Raw genomic sequence first — 538 nt, forward strand, 5'->3', positions numbered from 1 at the left:
ACCTCTAACGTTTTTAGTCCTATGAAATTCTACATTAAGCCATCTTAAGTTAGATAACAGTACATTCCTTTGGTAATGGCTTTTAATTTGAAATGAAGTACCACTAAAAGAAGTTTGACTGCAATCAGCAAAGACGACTTAGCACTGGCTTGCCAAAGGAAAAGCATCTTTTAAAAAAGCCTCAATAAGAGAATAAAACTATGTCATTTCTCAACTACTTGCTACTCAAATGTCAAAAACGAAAAATGAGCGAAGCAGAACATCCATGAGCACTCCCGACAACCAGCTATATGTAGATTCAATGGGACTACACACAAATCAAAGAGAATCCAATCCCAAGCCCCATCGTTGTGTATTTACCTCAGAACATCCTCAGCTGGTGGATGGGAGCTGCGCCGGTGTGCAGTATTTCCAAAAGCAGGCAGAATTCCACAAGAATTGCTACGAATATCTATCCTTACCAGATTTACAGAAAGAGCATTTACAGACATATTTACCTTGGGTTTGTATTTTATTGTAAAAAGAATATTGGGCAAGA

The 538-nt window shown here is 37.9% G+C and overlaps 1 protein-coding gene across 1 annotated transcript in view; it reads right to left on the reverse strand.

The window, feature by feature from the left end:
* SNX14 (sorting nexin 14) overlaps window positions 1-533 on the reverse strand; it is a gene marked incomplete at its 5' end in the record, with an annotated part of 48,488 nt that extends 47,955 nt beyond the window's left edge. The window contains one exon of the mRNA XM_010080205.1: window positions 498-533. Coding sequence (XP_010078507.1) covers window positions 498-533 — 36 coding nt within the window. The remainder of the gene's footprint in view (window positions 1-497) is intronic.
* Between the last annotated feature and the right edge of the window lie 5 nt (window positions 534-538).

This window comes from Pterocles gutturalis, unplaced genomic scaffold, assembly GCF_000699245.1.
Source record: "Pterocles gutturalis isolate BGI_N339 unplaced genomic scaffold, ASM69924v1 scaffold4749, whole genome shotgun sequence".
Taxonomy (NCBI): Eukaryota; Metazoa; Chordata; class Aves; order Pterocliformes; family Pteroclidae; genus Pterocles; species Pterocles gutturalis.